General features: G+C 37.9%; 1 protein-coding gene across 1 annotated transcript; it reads left to right on the top strand.

Annotated features, from left to right (window-relative positions):
• Positions 1-7,411: 7,411 nt before the first annotated feature.
• Positions 7,412-11,603, top strand: LOC114538157 (homeobox protein MSH-D-like). The gene is made up of 2 exons (XM_028559275.1): positions 7,412-7,721; positions 10,964-11,603. The coding sequence occupies exons 1-2, from the start codon at positions 7,412-7,414 to the stop codon at positions 11,488-11,490; spliced, it is 837 nt and encodes a 278-aa protein (XP_028415076.1). The 3' UTR covers positions 11,491-11,603.
• Positions 11,604-18,881: the final 7,278 nt, after the last annotated feature.

Below are 18,881 nucleotides of genomic sequence, written 5' to 3'. Positions count from 1 at the left end.
GAGATAATATAAGTAAACTACCAGATGACGCACTTTCTAAAGTATAAACAATCTTTTATGTAGGATAACCTTGGCTGTAAGGCTGCCAAAAGCCAAAATCTCGCCAAAACATAAAACGATATTCACTTATCTTAATTTAGTCAGTGTGTTTTGTCTTCTCTCGTTAAACATATATATACACAATATATATCCTGAGGTCGAAAGTCTTGTAGCCTAATTGCTGTGGTGGTTACTGCCGTGATCACCATGGACTTTATATATTTACTTCATTAGAATTCATCCTAGCTTCAAACGGTCCAGTATTTCCCCTAAATTGCTCATGCAGTATCAATTATTATTTTGAATTAATACCTAGTATAAAAACATTCTGACAACTCAAAGAAACATGCTCTGGTTGGAATCATGCATGCTTTAGTACATCTTCAATGATTTAACTTGCGCGATTTAAATCTTTAGTATATAGGCGAAAAGTGTCCAGCCTGTCTTTACAGTACCCCATGCGGTTCCTTATTTCATAGCTACGCGACCCGTAACATCTCCCTCACCTCCTATATACCCCCACTGATCCCCCAGCGCAGTTATATTTATCCACAAATTCAGCAACAGAGGCAATGACAGGAAATGAAAGGTATATTGGTGTATACATTGTGAAGTGCTTGTCTTACCAACGGTTATAGTCGCGAATGACGTGCCCTTAAAATGCATCCGTTCTCGATATTTTCTGTATAAACATCAATTCGTAAAAGCACTCTGCGCTAAGAGCCTGTTTGTTGATTTAGTAAACGCTTCAAGGAAATCTTATGAATACTTTGCGAGATATTTCATTAGCACAAAATATAAACGTGAGAAAATTGATCAGAAAAGGTTTTGTTGTTTTCCTTCACAAAAACATTACGACCCGAGGCAAATTCCTATCTTCAATGCAAATTTTCACACAGAAATTTACCCAATGCACATTCGTTTGTCGTTTACGAGCAATTTCGTCTCATTTATTGTTTTGATGCCCTGTTAACGCAGTTTAAGTAAAAAATATCTTAAATATAATCAGTCAGCTCCAAGCTCTATTGAAAATGATCTTGTTTACACTCGTTTTCACACGACCAAATACGCTCGAAAATGCTTTCCTGTGCACGAAGATTAAGTTAAAATGCCTTTGTACAAGAATGTGTTTCAAACTCATGAATAAAACCGACTAATATCAATCTATAATTTCATATTTTGCCTCGTGGCTATTTTTCAGCAAGAAATATAACGACGAAATCAGCCGACTGAGTCACCTCGCGAGATTTCGTGCGTGACGTCATCTACCTCGAGACGCAAACAGCAGGACCCTGGGTACTAGGATATGACGCCATAGGCAGAGTTTTGGTTCTAGGCTCTTTTTAAAAGCGCGTGGTTTCCCGGCCATTCCAAATTTCATGCCACGGTCATGTTACAAGACAGTACAGTAGCACAATTGCAAGCGCAAATCTTGTTCAACGCTCTCGAATTTCGTTTGCAAAAGATGCCCAGAGGACTGCCGAAGTGAAATTCGGGCTATACTATTATACATACAGGGTAATAAGTTAATTTAAAGCACTCTTCGGAACAGAAGTTAGCGTATGCGATGGGTGTAGATAATGTAGTGTACAGAAGAAATGAGGAGGGGATGACGGGTGTTGTGTTACGACTGAAGGCAGAGATCCAGGATTGCAAAGGATTAGAACTTTATTAATATAAGAGTGTCCCTGAACAGACTATATCACTATTTATATACTGTACAAGAAACGCGCCCGCGCTCACTTAACTAACCAAATACTATATGTTATACTAATACAATAACACTACAACGGGGAGAGGGCAGACACGACAATTCACGTTCAACACCCCATCGTTTGCTAAAGGGTATTACTCACAGCTCACTCATATTACATGTTTGGCTCAAGAAAGCCAAAAGCTCAATGCAATGCAAAATCATCTTAGGTTTGGTTGAATCTGCAGTTGCCGAGATCAAAGTGTAGACAGCGCCAATTTTAAAGAGTGCGTTCAGTTGCTTAAGTCGAGTAAGAGCGGATTTAGATGCTTTAGTCAAGTTCTGAAGAGCGAAGACAAGCAAATGGTTTGGAGTTAAGGTCTTACAAGAGTTCTGTCTCCTGTCGAACGGCTACACTCAAAGGCGAGCAAACGCAGACAGGATCTCATAAATAAAAACATCAAGATTTCCATCTACAGGATTGTTTTTCATGATTCTGCATGTCCACGTCAGTTATATAGCTTTTTAATTACGGCAGATGTCTTTTCGCTATCGTGCAATCGACTCGCATATAAAAAAGGCGGGGAAAGACAAGCAGTGTTGGCCAAAACACAAATTACCCTAATATAATTTAATTCTCATTTTTCATAGACTTATCAGCAGATTGCACTTAGTCCTGCTGGCGAGGTGTCGAAGCAGATATATACATGCGGACAGATTGACCAAATCTATCTTGGTTCCCACCGCTGCACGCTTATCAGAAACGATGAAAAACAGCCGAAACAATTCCAAAGCGACCAATGGAAGATTGCACGCCATTTCACGAGTGGCGTGAGGCATATTTCAATTTGCGAGCTTCTCTTGAGTGCGATGTTAATTGTACTAATTGAGGTCTACTGTTATGGTCATCATTAGTTCCATTTACTCAATTAATTTAGCTTGTAATTGGCCACAATCTGATAACGAGTTATTCGTAATAAAATATTTAGAACATTCGCATTTGAAATTCGGATTAATTACGCGCGATTTTTATCGTAAAGGGTTATCGTTTCAAATGCATTGCATATAGTAACGGTAATATATGAGATATGATATTTCAGGCAGACAGCTTTAAAACGTTTTTATCAGACTTGAGAATGTTTGAGACGCGCTATGCCAAAAAGCATTACCTAAATATTTATCGAATTTGTTACAATTTTCAAATAGACTGATTTGAGTAAACAGGGTCTAGCGTTAGACAATGGATTCAAAGAAAACAAGGCGTTCCTTGAACATCCGTACATCAAAGTATAATTTAACTTAAACCACATCTTGAAGTGTTTCCGTTTTTTAAATTCTTGAAATATCATCTTTTTTACATAGTCGGAGCACTTTTGAAATGATGGCGCTTATCGCCCGAAAAGCAAAGCCCTCGGAGTCGTATTCCCCTGGCGGAGGTACTTTTTAGGTGCGGCTGATTTTCTCATTATAGGAGGGGGGCAACTTATGACTTAGACAATATGACTTCGGTTCTCTCTGATAGTGGGAGGGCTTATACTCAGGTATTTAGAACGGCATTATAAATAGGGGTATTAGGAACGAGGGGGTTTATGGGTGGGTGGTTTGACAAAACTAATTGATTGGTGCGTAAAATATGGGGTTTTCGGGAAACTCGATTCAGTCCATTGGGAGATAATATAGAGATTAAAAAAACAAATTATTCTTTACCTTATATGCTGTGAACGTCTCTCTGTTGCCACTGTGAAGACAGGCTTAAACACGGAGGGCATTTCCACGTCGAATATCTTTTCCCACGCCCTGAAATCGAGAAAAAAATCAGAATTATCAATGAAAATAAATTATCACCATTTTAAAAAAGGCAGTCGGAGGGATGAAGGCTTTTTGTAGTTGAACTTTGAACTTAAATACGCTTGAATCGAGAACTATATAATTAAAAATAGGGGGACTTTTGGGAAGCAAAAATATAACTTATATACATGGAGCCAATAATGAAAAGTTAGTCTATACAAAAAAGGTTGGTTGCCCATTTTAACCGCGGAAACAAGAAGAGAAGATTCAACAAACAGAGAGTATCGATTAAGATTAAACCACGGCCCGTTACTAGGGTTATATAGATTCACATATTCACCACAGAAAACAAAGGTGGTTATAGTTACAAAGTATAAACACGACAAAGATACTATCGGTCTCTTCCGAGCAACTTATCTAAATTCTCACAGACACATGGAGAAAAACAAAATAGCTTGCATATTTCAACACTGATGCTATCATGCACCGCCCTTGGAAAAAGGACAAAACCTTTCCAGGGAGTGGATGAAAAAAAAATGCGCGAGCTAGCTCTACATACAACAAACACACACACGATACATATGATTTTCGATCTCCCGAGAAGCATTTCTCGAGCTGAATAAGCGCCTGTGCATGAACATTGGTCTTAATTTGCAACGAAAACAACGCTGGATTAAGAGTTGCCAAGGAATTCGTTTTATTCATTGCGAATAAATCCTTCGGATAATTTATGAAAGTGCTGAAAGAGATCTTCTTTCTACGAAAGAGTTTTTTTTCGTTTAGATTTTTATCTACGTCCGCCGCTGATGTTCACAAAGATAGTTTCGAAGAGACTTATTTGGAAATCGCCTTGAAGTAAAAAAAGCCCCCGTTGTCCCAAATATTGAACAACAACGATCAAGTTTAAACATACAATATACTACTGTTTGCTTTTACAGTTCATAAGGGTATTACTTGCACTTCAGACATATCTCGACGGAACTAGCCGGGTAAATATTGATTAAATATACAAATAGCGCTTTGTTGCGTCCAAAGACGCGCAGTCCGATATCAACAATATCAATGTTTGCACAATAATTCCAGCCCTCATCCACCAGCAATGATTAAAGCTACGAAAGGTAGCGTTGAATGAGTTTCTCGCATTGTCTGCCGACCGCAGTGTTTAGTTCCAAGGCGGGCCGATTGAGAAAACTCTTTAAATCCATTGTGAACAAACGGGTTTGGACTAATTTGATTTGCTAACACACAGCACTTGATGCAATGGGCTCTAAGTGAGTACATGAATTTTTAACACAAAAGCACTATTCGTTAAGAGTAATTGAATTGATAAAAAACCTAAAGTGGCTTTCCGGCTGCACGCTGCGCTGATGAGATGATGCATGCAAGTCGTGGCCTCGAGGATCGTGGGGAGATGTCGCGTGGATCACACGTTTCCTTCGACTTACAAATGATGAAGAGAAACTAACCAAAATCCTTCGCTTCATACTGAGTGGTTATTTTTATTGTGTGTCACTGTCAGAGCTCTATCTTACAAAGAATTCTATGAAATCTCTTCATAATAAGGTCGAGGTGAGGTTTATATCGGCATTTGCCTTTTTAGGCAATTAAAAGTCAATTACAAATCGGGCGATAATCGCAAGACGATCACTTTGTCGCGTATTCTCGTTTTCGTTTTTTTTACAACAATTTTCCGCGTGGCCCTTTGTATATAGGTGAAGTTAGTTTACGTGGCTTAGAGCAGTGTACTGTGTACATAAAGTTGCCACTGTCCCTGCCTATGCGATCCCTCAAGTTTAATTTTAATAATAAATATTTGATTAGTATATCACTGAGGACCGAATCAACACGCATTAAGGCTCTTAATTTAAGGAAAGCCCGTTCCAAGCGAAGAACATCTCAGATCATAATCTGTTGTTCGGTTTAATGCAATTATTTGGCATATGAAAATTTATTTAATTGCTCGTATGCCAATACCACGGTTAAAATGTCATGAAATGTGATTAAACTAAATATTGAAGATTTCGCAGAGAATATTATGTAAGATTAATGCTGTTCACTGCAAATCCGGTTTTGTCCCAGAGATTTTCATCTCTGCAAGTTAAGTGCACATTCGTCGCTAAAATTTGATTTGGGAAATAAAACTATATCACCGTAATCACAACAAAATCACTTCTCACTTCCAAAGCACTCAAATTCCCTAATAACGTCATCACGCAACGAGTATATTCAGCAAAAATAGGGCAAGAAAAATGCGAACAATCATATTCTACAAGTAAGCATTCGTTTACGAAAGGCAAGATTCAAAATTAAAGGCGGAGAAGACGCCTTTTTGGTAAATCTAACAATTTACTTTGATTATTTCATCTTCAATTACATTAAACTTTAATATGCATTTGTCAAAATAATGCAATTTGTATATTTTTAATTATCCCCTGTGTTTTCGAATCTTCACGACTGCAGTAATTCCGGTGAAATGATGTGTCACTGCCCGATCGATTAGGAATGACAGCATTAAAATATCGTGCGTCTGGAGTTATTCCCTTAACGTCTTAAAAAAATGGTTTGAAAAAAATTGAAGATCTGACATGAAATATATAGTATTCGAAGGAATTAATTTGACCTGTGTACTTTTAAGACCTTGAGCAATTTCAAAAGGAAGACTCGGTTTTATTGACAGAATGTTATGAAACAGTCTTGGAGAGTGGTATATATAAAAGCTAGGCATTTTCTCAGAAAACGCCGTATTAAATGTGGTCTAACGACAGCCGAAAATGGGCAAAAACACTTCTCGAGTGCTCTTCTGCCGAAGGTCCTTAAGGTCGAAAAGTCGAGAAGGGTTTTTCCTGTTTTTATGGCAGTTGTTACACCAGATTCAATGCGACGTTCGTTGATAAGGATGTCTGGGTTTTAAACTTTTTTTTAACGGCTGTCCTGAGCAAATTCGTGAACGAATGCCAGGTCTAAATCCTTCAATTTGAAAGCGTATTCTTGCCCATGCACTGCTTGCTCATTTGGTAAAAGATTGACAAAAGTTGCGACTGTTTCAACGGCTCCCGGATCCATACTTCAGTGCCAACCGACGCCATATTGGTTCTGCTCCACTCTTCCCACAACACGAATCCTGGTTTTAATCCGTCAACCGCCCATTCATATGTATATTGGTCGACTAAATAGGCTCTTTAGGACTCTTTCTTTACGAACCCCTGATGTTTTCATTTATTTGTTTTTCTTTTGATTGCATTAAACGAATATTTACACTTCGATTTTACTGTCCATTTGTGTGAATATAGCGATCGTTCTATCGTCTCAAAGACAGCGACAGCCAGTATTCCACTTCAGCTTATCCACAATGCACTCTCGAGCCGACGATAGCGATCAGGGCCATGCAGACGGAGAAATAAAACTAGCGATGTTTTGAACATCGACCGCATCGTGTTGTGTTCAATTAGTTCAAACCACTTGAAAAGTAAAATATACATTCTAAGCAGATAAAACGGGTAATGAGTTTACAGGCTGGATAATTTCAGAGCGCCCTCGAGGTTTTGATTCAAAGAAGAAGCGAGAGATATCCGTTCGAAACAAAGGCATGACATTTGGCGCAATGACTTATTGAATAAGCCATGACAATCACTTAGGCATTGTGCACAAAGCGTTGTTCGTGGTCGCACCGTGTTTCAACAACAAATTTTAGTGATAAGACGCATAATTACCGGGCACCCTGTCAACTTCCTTATAAAAGACCTTACGTCAACTAAAACAAAGATTACTGCCACAGCAGGTTGAAGTATCAAATCAGAGACGTTCAGGGGCATACAACAGGGCATGAAGTTTCAGAGCTAGAGCATTCTTATCTGCCAAGCCCAGAGACTCAACTCAAAAGACGCTTTAAGTATGTCGACGCACAAACACGAATCTGGGAATGCCAACGACTCGCCATCGAGGCTACCTAGGCCTCATCCTTTCAGCGTTGTGTCGCTGATGTGCGACCGTGATTTACAAAAGCCTCGCTCGAGTCCAACGTCGAGCAAATCCGAACACAAGTTCTCAGTCGAAAGTCTTCTTCAGCACGGCTGTAGCAAGGAACAGCAAACGAGTTTGACGCTTGCAGAGCCGATCAAGCGAAATCTTAACGGAGTCGAGGAACGTGTGATCAAAGATGGTTTCTCATCGTGGCTAAACTCTCCGAGATACAGCCCAGCAAGTACGTAAATATTGTAGGAAGGAATAGCGAATGAAATGAAAAAGAAACGGATCAAAATTGTGGAAATATTCCCCTTTATTTTTCGATTGCATGCATACTTGCATGATTTAGTTCGATATGATATCCACAGGCTGAGGAATTGTTTACCGTTTGCAAATGATACGAGAAATCTCACAATACTGTCCTTTCAAACCTTTAAAGCTAGTGTTTTAGATAGTTTAGCGGGAAATCATATAGACAATGCGATGTTGATAGAGGTTGATACATCTAGCTACCGCGACGCCATGTATTGGCCCGTTGTATATACATATTTAGGTTGGGTATATCGTGACAGTTTACCAGAAAAGCGTTAAACAAACAAATATTTGCAGATAAAACACGCTGTTGAACGTTACAGCCCTGCGTTGTTATCAAACTTGATGGGTTGGCAGGTTTACCTCTGTGGGAATGCAGTTCAGATAATTTGATTTCGATTACATCTCTTCCTTCAAACATGCAAATCTCGACAAACATTAGATTGGAACTGTAATTACAGACAATTGCAGGAGTGATACTCTACAAATGTTTGCACAGACCAAACATAGGTTAGTTATTCATCGTCGTAGGGAAATGGTAACGGAAGAATTTATCTGAATGCGGTTCTATAATAAGCGATGAATATTTTCGAGCTTATAACTTAGCCATAAGAACATAACCACAGGCTCAGTTTTATATCACCCCGAGAAAGCTTCAATAAATTGTGTTTGGCACAGTATAATTGATGCGAGCGAAACTCTGAATCTTCGGTTAGTTGTAGTCCTGCTTCTTCGTGATTTAGGTCATTTCATTTCAAAACGTGGCACTTCATTACGTTTAGCAAAATTTGGATATAAAATCCAATATTTTATCATGATCATATTTCCATCAACTACTTGTCATTAAATTTGGTTTTCCTCGACAGAGTTACGCAAAGAATTCCTTGCTATATGATTGAACTTATTCGTCTGCAGTGAAAAGCAAAACTTGTCAAAAGCGATTTACAACCTTTCACATTTGCATGCAAATGCAATCAATGTAACATTTTCAATCGAAGTGCACTTAGATTAGGCTTTGAGACACTTAATACTCATTGAAACTAATGAAATATTCCTGTAATTGTGTATAAGAATAAAAGGACTGAGTTTTATACGAAAAACCATGCTTGAAAATAACAATAAATACAGCATTTCTGTGCTAATTTAGCTTGCAATGTTACACATAAAGTATTTCATTGTTAAAAATATCAAAACCCTTTGGCTTCAAAGCTTCTGGTATAGCGACATAGATTACTCACAAATGCCCGGGTTATTTAAAGCCGGAAATGTTCAATTGAAAAATATTATCGATTACAAGGTACACATGAAAGTTATTGCAAAGAATGTGTAGTATTTCTTTGTTGGAGTAATCCTCGCATCAAATACATAAAGGTATTCGTGCAGTTTCATTGAGGTTGGTCTCTGAAAGTTACATTTATGAAAACAGAGATTTTGCCATATGTTTTTAAGCTCTCAACGCGCACCGGAATGTAAACATAAGGGTATGGCTCGATTAGAGAGGTCTGAAAAGTTCTTGATTAGCATCATGACTCATGACGTTATATTGGCGACATGGAAATCTGCAGGAAACATCTCCTAGCCAGAAATCCGATAAAAAATCTCGAACATTTGCCAAGACGAAGCGATAATTTTTTTATCCAAGAGCACGTCTGCCTCACTGACAAATTGCAACGCGATGCAAGCTATATTTTTGGCACGAAAATATTGATAGCAATAAACATATTAACATGTCAATATAATCTTCTTAAAAAAGCCCCGATAAACTTGGTATATTGAAATGTTTTAAAAGTTATTAGAAATGTAGGCATAGTTCAAATTTCAGATTTTTACGCCGCTAAATGAATTTGACAGGCCAGTTTTTTCTATTTATGTGAGGCTGGCAATTTCTATAGATTTATATTCAAATAGATATTAATAGATCACAACTGCATGGGCGTAATTCGTATTCGTTTGGCACGGAATATGGAAGGCAATAATAGGGAAGATTTAATATAATATGATGTTATAAATAGCTTTTGTTTGAGAAATTATTTTAAAACACGCCAATGAAAATAACTTTATATTTAAGTAGATATATTAAAAGTAATCACACAGCCGACGAAAAGTCATTTAGAACTTGGAAATTTCCAGAGATCGTCTTACAAAATTTACCACAAAGAATTTTCACTAATAGCGTTCGAATCGTCGGCTCGAGGGCTAGATGAGACCACACATAAACAGACAAGCCGTTTATTAAAGTGCTTGAAATACCTTTAAAAGCGTTTAACAAATTGTCGAGATGATTTTTCCGGTCTCGTTGAGTCTCATTCGCAAAATTAGGATAATTATCATCCATTACGGCATCATCAGGTGGCATCCATAATTGCAACCGTAAATTAGGATGTCTTAAATTTATCTTCAGGAATGCATTGACGTATCGGAGTTAAAATTGTTCAGCCTAATTCATAAACAAATGTTCTATTCCTATGGTTCGTTGCCATAGTTTGGTACACATTTGAAAAACATTTGGAAAATCCTATGTATCGCTAAAATCGCTCGGGAAACAAACCAAAAATCTCCGCTATAACTTGGAACTTTGCGAATAACGAAAAAGCTCTTCAGTTTTAGATTAAGAAAAAACGTAGACGGTCTTGAACGTTCTTATCTGAACACTGTATATATTAACAATCGAAAATTTCAAATTCAGAAACAGAATTAGTTTAGTTTATCGAATCTAATCATAATCTTTCTGGGTTTTGTGCTTCATTCGTATACAGTACATTGCTTAAACCTTCCTAAGCTAGCCCCAATGAGGGGCCAAAACGCCGAGAAATTTCTGGTATATATTTGGGATCGTTGTTGAATTGATTTGTAGATTTAAGTACACGATAGTTGAAGAAGCTGCTAATCTGTTATCGTTCATGGCGCCTGTTTAGTTAGGCTGATTAACCCATTCTGAATGACCTGGTATCGCTGTTTAAAATTGCTACGACTGAGGCATGCAGTAATCCAACAGTGTCAATCAAAGAAAATTCTAGTATCATCAATAGTTAAACGTGTAATGCAGTGCGTGTCTTTAAACTCTCTGAAGAGAGAAACTCTCTGGCTCTCATCACAGTCAAATCAGGTCGATCTAATCTAGGGAAGTCGGTTTGGTTGATATTTGACACGTTGTTTTCACTTTTCCAGGAATTCGCACGCAAATCAGCCCGACCAAATGTCAACTTCGCAAACACAAGACAAATCGTAAGCCACGGACGCCATTCACGACAACACAGCTTCTGGCATTGGAGAGAAAGTTCCGTCAAAAACAATACTTGTCTATCGCCGAGCGCGCCGAATTCTCGTCGTCCCTCAATCTCACGGAGACACAGGTCAAGATCTGGTTTCAAAATCGCCGAGCAAAAGCGAAGAGACTTCACGAGGCCGAAATTGAAAAATATAAGTTGGTCACGAAACCGATACTGCTTCCGCCAAGCGTACCGATTGCACCCCCGTCGTATGCCACTACACGAAGTACCTGCACGACAGGATGTCCGCAGACTCATCCCCATGGTCTGCACTCCCCTGTTCATTATTCCCCTCAAGGACAATCCCCGTATGTTGGTATGAACTGTCCCACAATGCATCACCACGCAATACCGCCAGGCTTCGGACTTATGTGTGGACCAACGCGGGCTCCAATAGCGGACCTGAGTCATTTTGTATTCCCATAAATCCGTCAAAAACACTGGTCTTGCAAAGCAAGTGGATTGTGCATCTTTGCACTTGCTAGATTTGTCTAAGTCCACAAAAACAATACTGTAGCTTTAAAACTCCCCCATCGAACTCAAACAAGCGCAGATCAGTGAACTTTGGATCAATGCTTCATTTATGTCCGATGCTTTAAATTCAGTCGCTTAAAGCGAATGTTTATGTCACGAACTAGTCGGCAAACGATAGTTATCTTCCATCTCAACTAATCTGGCGGTACCAGTCGAGTTCAGAAGCTAAAAATGTTAAAATGATATTAAATATCTATTTATTTGAACATGCTGCTTAACATCATTTTGCCAGCGTAAGTTAAATACTGAAATTTGCATATTTATTTAAAGAAAATATATGGATCTTGTACAAAATAAATGGACACAAACATTCAAATATTGAACGTATACTTCTACGCCTTTTCTGAATTGAATTTTCTCAAAAAAAAACCACTCCTGCCATATAGGGCGAGGTACCCACAATTTTTTTTTGTCAAAGTACTTGTGATAAGTCTATTGCGGTGTCCAAGACGACGATTATTTCTTCGATGAAAGTTTATAATGTATAAAAGAAAAGATGGAAATCTATACGTTCTCCTCTGTTAATTTCTTCAAGTTTTAACGAAAGTTCGAAAGAGTTACCGTGCTCACAAAAACTCAGAAATTTCGCTGCCGTTGACCTTCAGGGTCATTTGGTGAATTACAGTCACACATCTCTGTCTCTTATCGGTAAATTGCCATGGGTACTTAGCACAGATGGCAAGAAACGCTTCTCAAACAATTTGTCACAGGAAATTATCGCTAGCGAGTTATGTTTATTGCATTGCCATTATCTGATGGGCGTCCCCCGGTGTTTGACCCGGGGTCAAAAGTCGTATTTCATTATGCGACAGCCATCGCGTGAGATAAGACTGTGGAAAGATATTCCATGTCACTGCTGGTTGTTGAGGATTCAGAAAAGAGTTACGTAAGGGTTTTTAAAAACTCTGAATTCTAAAAGGCAACTCTCTGAAAGCCTAGAGCATTATTACTCATGCAACCATATCAAGCTGTCTTCGAAAAAGGTTGAAAGTGAAACACTGGATAAAACATTGCAAAGCAGAGAAAGTTCTAGACTAGTCCGGCTAATATTAGTAGCAACAGTCAGCACTCAGTCAGACTAGCAGTACTGCAATGATCAACTGACATTGAGGAAGGTTGAAAGAGAAACACTGAATTAAACATTGCAAAGCAGTAAGTACTAGACTGCAGGCTAGTATTAGTAGCAACAGTCAGCACTCAGTCAGACTAGCAGTACTGCAATGATCAACTGACATTGAAGAAGGTTAAAAGTGAAACACTGAATAAAACATTGCAAAGCAGCAAGTACTAGACTAGTCAGGCTAGTATTAGTAGCAATAGTCAACATTCAGTCAGACTAGCAGTACTGCAATGATCAACTGACATTGAGGAAGGTTGAAAATGAAACACTGAATAAAACATTGCAAAGCAATAAGTACTAGACCCTGGAAACGTCGGGCGTCAGTCAGACAGTCACCCTTTTCAACAGAACAATTTGCAGCCTCAAACCATCAAACATTCCTAAGCAAAACTTTTAGGAACTCTTTAAAACACCCACACAAACTCCCTTTCAATAAAATACCAATAAACCACACGTGTATTAAAAAATTGAATGAAACGATTTTGCGCGTGATCACAAAATGAAATATCAAATTTGCCGCAACATTTTATTGTTGCTGTAATAAGAAGCGCTTAAACGCTTGGCAAAGTCTTCAGTTGAAAGACACAATGATCCCCGATGAACCCATTGTTTCATTCCAAATGCACTTAGACTATAAGTGCTTATTTGTGTCGCATTAATTTGCACTAAAATTAAAGCACTAAAAATAAAGCAATTACATAGATGGCGTACTTCCATTTAAGTGCACGACACTGTATATATGTCAAAAATACGAAATCACGACCATCTCTATAAGGCTAATAGTATTGTATAATTTGTGTTTGATATCTTTTTACAGCTCTTATCAACGCAATCGAATGTCCTTATCCACGCAGACCAGGCTATCTTTGACTGAAACAATTATTCTCTAAACTGATACTCGAGGCAAAGCTTTGGAATTACAAGCATCAACCAGCAATGCATATATACTTGTAACGTTTGAATACTAAAACGAAATCTACTTGTCATCATAAAAGCATCGAAGTAATTTGTGTTTGGTGTTCCCGTTTTTTTAAAACGTTTTCTGCATTTCTGATTTCACAACATATGTTTAGAGCTGACGTGAATACGTCATTGGCATCACGTCGCCAATCTGAAGCATATTAAATACAGATCACGCAGGCAAAATATTTAAAGAAAAAAAACTGTAATTTTCAACATATCAAAATTGAGAATTCGTTATCAGTATATCGACTTGCATTGCGCAGAGGGTGCGACCTATTCAAGCCAAAAGGCCTTTTAGAAAATTCAGGAAGCGGGAACATAAAGAAACTTTAAATTTTAGGGACTTTTAGTTCTCAAGAGCTCTTCGAAGTTAGGATTTCTTTCAAGTGCTTTTTGAGAGTTTAACTAAGGAGTATTTTGAGCGAGATGCATGCATGTAATTGGTTTCAGATCACCAACTTATAGTTGGTGGAATACACAAGACTGCATTCTTCTTCTCTCGTAGACAAATTTTATGGTCTGCAAACCCAAACAACAGCTCAGCTAATGCCGAGTCGATTATAATACTATATTCAGAAAAAAAAATGATAGCGTTCCGAACAAGGCGTTTATTGATTAATTGTAAATTTATCGTCGAGTAATCTTACAAGGAACTAAGCCCTTCACTTTAAATGACTATCGATGAACGAGTTCCGGTAGAGGTCTGTAATTAATTCAAACGTCTTGCCCAAGTATAGCTATGCAGCGTTCCAGATTCCATGTCGATGAATTTGATGTTAGGGATATAATTAACCACTTCAACTGGACGTTGAATTAAGAAAGGTTAAAATTGAAACATTGAGCTGGACTGGTCAGCCTAGCAACAGTCAACACCCAGTCAGACTGGCAGTACTGCAATGATCAACTGACATTGAGGAAGGTTGAAAGTGAAACACTGAATAAAACATTGCAAAGCAGTAAGTACTAGCGTTTGGGTCACCTTTCCTTGCAGATATTTAGAATGTCAAAATCGATTTATAGTTCAAAACCATTTAACAGCAGGCTACATATATGTATCACGAAAACACAGCCATTATATCAACGGGCAATCTGATATGAGATCTTTTAAGGTATGAAAATAGCTCACACCAAACACAAGCAAATTATTTGCCGTATTCAAATACAATGCGTGGACCTTCTTCGTGCAAATTACTCAGCTCCACAGGAAACATCACTTAACATTTTCGAATGGCTCCATTGTAGGACTGATACTATTAATAAGCTTGTTCAAAATACCACTTAAGATCCATTGTCACGACCATATCTTGCGCGAACACCAAAGAAAGTTCTTTGGCCGCCAAATCAAAGCTGTGTGCAACAATTAAACGCACATACTAATCATTTGTGGCCTATTATAGCGAAAGGCGCACTTAAGGTTATTAATGGAGGACTTGACCTAAGATTATTTCTGTCGCAAAAAGCGATACAAGTGTAGCCAATTATAGTAATAAACCTTATTTATGTGAGAGTGCGTGGCTAAAAAACTGATTAAAAAACGTATATATTACTTTTCATCCTTTAAATACACGAACAACTTTATGATACACTTATGAAGACTGCATGGGATTTAATTTTCAAAGCCCCGTGGGATGGTATGACTGCCCTCAAGGCAATTCAAACACGACTTCGCACTAAATCATGCAACGTTGAAATATTGATTTCGACATTTATACAATGACTGAAATGTTTGTGGAGGCTCTTATACAAAGTTCAAAGCAGTTAGCTTCAAGGAAATAGGATATAATCAGTCAGTTCTGGAAATCGTCTGAAAACGTGGATATTTTCATAAATCATGTGTGGTCCCTTGTAGATTGTATCCAATTAATTAGGTTAGGAAATCGTGCCAAATGAGAAAACAGACCAGCCATTAGCAATACTAATTCTTCAAGCTTAATAATGATGATTTTGGCATTAACACATGTTCGTTGACGATGAAACAAACGCACAATGGGCCCAAAGGCTTTTACAACATCATTAGGCAATTAACAGATCATCAAGTGCAAGAAATAAAACCAACTAGTTTCTACGAAGAGAGATCTTGCACAATTATGATACACGAATTGCTCGTGCATGTTTTACGGCGTTGAAACATATTCAGACCCCTGAATGAGGACTGGTCAACAGACGTGAATACTATAGGAATGCCTTTATCTTAAATGTACGGATCACGCAGGTCATATTTATCATGAGAAATTAGCACTATGAACAAGCGCTGAAATTGATACGAATTGCTTATAGGACCAAAAATTGATCGTTTATCTCGACTGAGTATAAATTATCAGGCTCAGAATATTTCTCATTTTCCCTGTATATTCTTTTAAGTGAAAAGTCATAGGCAGGATTTACAGTCGATAGACTTATAACAGAGACCTTAATTAGAGTATACGTTTTTGTAAGTCATTCTATAGTGTTCTTCTGCTAATTTAAAGCGAAACAAATAGAGACAAAATACTCAACCGCAGTACAAAACGAAACTTCTTGACTTATTAAAAAAAACAAATCCTTTTAAAATCATTAGCGTACATTAAAATGCCAGTTTTTCCCAGATAAGCATAAATACACCGCATTTACAAACAAACAGAAATGGGTTCGTATAGACTGGAATAACTGCCTGGTGACTGTATATAGACGTTTATATATTTTCGCCAATGTTGCTAGTGGGAAAAGGTGACATCGTTGATACTTTGTGCTTGGAGCAGCAACGTTGGGGGGGAGGGGAGGGGGGAAATGTAGATTGTATAGATTGACAATGTTGGTGATAATTAATTAATTAAATTGGAAGTCTTTTCAGAAATGTTCTAGTTTAATTTTTAATAACCTCGCTCCAAGGTTAAGCCCACAGAAACGTCCGGAAAAGGGCGGGAAAATAATATTGCGATTAATCTAACAATATTCACAACGCGTGGTTTGGAACAAGCCCAGTTCCGTCAGTTATGTAGAATATTCAGCCTTCTATACAAATTACGATGCATTGTTCAGCCAAAAATAGGCGCCCACATGGGAGAGCGAAAGATCTTTATCTATTTGGCAATAACGCTGAAATAATTGAAATCTTGGGGCATATACGTCCTTTATTAATAACTGACTCGTTTATAGAAGGTTATAAATGGCAAAATCTATTTTTCTAAAGTGTAAAAGATAACTATAGATACACGGCAATAAATATAATTACAAAGGATTTGCAGACACATTGTGAATAAGATATCAGATGATTATTGTTTAGAATAGTTTAAATGCTTTTTCCAGTCATAATAAAACCCATCGTTGGTCACTATTAAATCGTGACTAATTGCACAACATAGTCATAGCAAATAATTCAAGACAATATTATTAATCAATGTTTGTTAGTTTGCTATATTGTGATATTGGCCCTACTCTAATCCATGAATAGTATGGTATATCTAAACTTGAAACAAGGGAGATTTAGCATAGAAGTAATATAAAAATACATCGTATTGAAAATATTCATGTATTCTTAAAACTAGCTGGTTGAATCTATCCTGATTGGCGACGCTATTGCACCTTGCCGGCTTTCTACATGCAAGCCAATCTCAATTTTCAAAACTGTATAAAATCACACAGAAAACTCGAGACGGAATGGTTTTAAAATACAACAGGGCTTTCCTAGCCATCAAACATCTCGAGGATTGCAACAATGTCTAGCAACGTGATCATTACGGGCAATTTTTGTCGAGATTTAAGTGGAGAAAATTCGACAAGAGGTCAAGCAGTGCAATAAAACAAGCATAGAATTAGATATAGTGACTGATAAATCAAGTTGATATGAAAGAGGAGTCTAGTGCACACGGCACCCTGGAGCACCTTTTGAAAGACCCATCAATAAACCACGCAAAGGTGTGTTTGGATGTCGTGGGTTGTACTCCCGAGGGTCGTGGGAAAACGTCGAGAAGGTACTTGATTACAACCCAAGTTCTGTAAAGTTTTCAGGCAACTGTATAACCAAATTTGACGAGAGTCGTACGAAGACGCTGTCACGCTGTTCCTTGGCTATTTTGGGAGGCACTTGATAAATGATAACATTGTTACAGCTTCAAATGTTGCGAACGCGTTTTTTTTTAAGAAACGATAGTATAGCGGATCATTTGGTGGCTTCAGATTAGAAATAGGCCACTCACAAGAACGTGATTGACATTTTTATTGCATACGAAAATAGATAGGTTTGAGAAAATATAGTTTCACCATTTTTTACACTTCTGCTGCCTCGATAACGCTATACACATTATTACATCCTTCAAACCTTCAAACCAGCCTAGGTTAACATTTTTTATATATGTTTGCCATAAAGCCTTGAAATCGATTCACTGCATCCTCGATCCACGAGATATTTTGCTCGACCCTCGAGCATCAGCGACAAGGAATGAATGTGTGGCCAAATTTTTAAAACAAACATACACAGCATGCGAGGTTTTAGCGATCACTGAGCGATATTTGTTTAGCATTGTTCTAAAACTCTGCTGCTGAAGCATCTAGCCCTTGCAATTACAGTGCAATTAATGACACAGCGTGCGCGAAACGAAAGATCGTTGCTTTTAGCTTACACGGGTGATATTTTCAGAGATGTGATGATATATGGCGTAATCGATAAAATTACTCACAGTCGAACCGATTCGGCCAGTTTTCCTGTACAGGGCGCCCCCGTGCGAACGCATGCCAGTCGATGTTGTTATATTTAGAGTTTTTTTATTGTCTTGTGAGCAAAATAGAATCTTCTAACTTGCACGTCACTTCCAATTACGTGGCATTTGACAGGATTTATGAGTAATATGCAGTGGATGTGATATGTTTACAATTTGAAAAATGTTCAAAAGATTTTTATGATAGGAAGAATCAAGATCATGGCATTTAAGAGCACGAATATCCTTAGTCCATATAATGTCCACAATGCGCTAAGATTAGATGGATAAAAATTTATTTCATTGGCCGCGATGGTGACAATTCAGTTTCATCCAATATCTGACAGTGGTATATTTTTTACCTTTCTTAATAATTAAAGCATCAAGGTTTAAATATAACCATGCAGGGAGCAGCGTGGCAGCGTCTTCAAACAACTGAGCATTAAATGTGGTATAACAACTGCCTAAAATAGACAAAACACTTATGGACGTTTCGACCTGAGGGCCTTCGTCAGGAGAGTTACTCG

This window comes from Dendronephthya gigantea, unplaced genomic scaffold (genome assembly GCF_004324835.1).
Source record: "Dendronephthya gigantea isolate DGI-Jeju-01 unplaced genomic scaffold, DenGig_1.0 000176F, whole genome shotgun sequence".
Taxonomy (NCBI): domain Eukaryota; kingdom Metazoa; phylum Cnidaria; class Anthozoa; order Malacalcyonacea; family Nephtheidae; genus Dendronephthya; species Dendronephthya gigantea.
This window is presented reverse-complemented; position numbering and strand designations above follow the sequence as displayed.